The 1,678-nt window shown below is 34.0% G+C and overlaps 1 protein-coding gene across 1 annotated transcript; it reads right to left on the bottom strand.

The window, feature by feature from the left end:
* Positions 1-603: 603 nt before the first annotated feature.
* Positions 604-1,167, bottom strand: LOC134490196 (interferon alpha-21-like). The gene has a single exon (XM_063293091.1). The coding sequence runs from the start codon at positions 1,165-1,167 to the stop codon at positions 604-606; it is 564 nt and encodes a 187-aa protein (XP_063149161.1).
* Between the last annotated feature and the right edge of the window lie 511 nt (positions 1,168-1,678).

Below are 1,678 nucleotides of genomic sequence, written 5' to 3'. Positions count from 1 at the left end.
GAAGGATAAAACTTACATGCCTTTAATCAGTGCATTGAGTTAGGGTCAGTGCATGGAAGAGGACTTCTGAGTAATTTGACCAATTTGGAGATGGCTTGTTAGGTTTATGATGTAATTTTCCAGATCTTGATAACAATTTTTTTCTTTCTTACTTTCATGTTATAAGATCAATGCGTCAATGTGAATAGTTGGAAACAGATATATTTTCAAAAAAGATAATATCTACAAATGGACAGATTTTTATCTTATTATTTTACTGTTTTACTGTTTTATGACTGTTTTATTTATTGGTTTTATTGTTGTGAGCCACCCAGAGTTGCTTAAGTTGGGTGACCATTTAAATCTTTTAGAAAAATAAATAAATAAATAGCTGCAGTTAGTTAATTTATTTATTTACCAATTTATAATTAATGCTCAATATAACATTAGTAAAAGATTTCGAATACAGTATATTCACTTTTTTCTTTTTTTAAAATTTATAAATAATAATAGAGATTTTGATATTATGCTAAAAATTTATACTTTTTTTTTATATCATGAAAACAACTCAATGTGAATAGTTTGATACATTTTTTAAAAAAAAATCAGATAAATACTTTACCTTTAGCTTTGAAGAGTTCTCAAAAGTTGGTCAAGGAATACAAAACTGATGCCCAAAATTTCCTGTCGTACAGTGTCCCAGGCACAAGGGCTGTATTCCTTATCCTTTAGGAACCTGTGTAACCTTAAAAAGTATTTCTTCAATTTTAGTTTTGTACGGATATCTTTAAATTTTATTTTTTCTCCAGTCTCTGTAACAGAGCACGTCTCCCACTGTACAATGTGCTGATCCAGAGCTATTTGGAAAAGTTCAACAACTGTCATGTTCCATTCAGCTTTAGTGAAGTTATGCCAAAATATTATACAGATCTGCTCCAGCATCAGGCCAATGGTTGCTCTTGTATCCTCTTTAATGGACCCAATATCTTTTCCCACTGGGAAGTCAAAGTCTGGAATTTTATGGAAGCATTCCCAAGAAATCACTTGTGTTCCCACTGCTTCCAGAAGCTTTCTGATGTCCGCAATTGCACCTTGCTGGGATTTCACAATATCATTGCAGTCCAGACTTACGATTCCAGATGAAAACAAAAGCACCAGGACAATGTGCTGGAGACAACCCGAGACCATGGTGATGCTTATTGGGTGATCTGTATGGAGACCTGAGATACTGGAGCTTCCTCAAGGATTCTTTGAGATCTCTGAGTTTGGGTGCCATGTTCCTGAATTTATTTATTAGGAGCTGCAGGAAACTTCCCTTACATCAGCTGCAGGAAACTTCCCTTACATTTTTCATTTTCATTTTCAATTTAATTGCTTTAGCTGGGTAATTTTTGGTACTGCTTTTCACTCTTTACCACCTGATAGATTGAAATGTTGACTTTCAGTTTAGGCTATCTAGAGTGGACTACAACTCCCATCATCCCCATCTTCCATTACCAAATAAGTAAAAATAGCAGTTGATTATGCACTATTACAAATATGTTGGAACAAAACTCTGGTCACCCCACCAGATAGCATAAAGTCTGAGGATGATGAATATTGTACTCCAACGTATTGAAAGGACAGTTAGTTGTGTAAGATTGATCTAAAGCTTGTTTGATGTCTGTCCTAATTTTGACTGTAAAAATTGCTATGTTTG

The sequence above is a fragment of the Candoia aspera genome, chromosome 2 (assembly GCF_035149785.1).
Source record: "Candoia aspera isolate rCanAsp1 chromosome 2, rCanAsp1.hap2, whole genome shotgun sequence".
Classification (NCBI taxonomy): domain Eukaryota; kingdom Metazoa; phylum Chordata; class Lepidosauria; order Squamata; family Boidae; genus Candoia; species Candoia aspera.
This window is presented reverse-complemented; position numbering and strand designations above follow the sequence as displayed.

Coding starts and splice junctions, on each gene's coding strand:
- LOC134490196 (XM_063293091.1), bottom strand. CDS start 1,167: ATGGTCTCGGGTTGTCTCCAGCACATTGTCCTGGTGCTTTTGTTTTCA.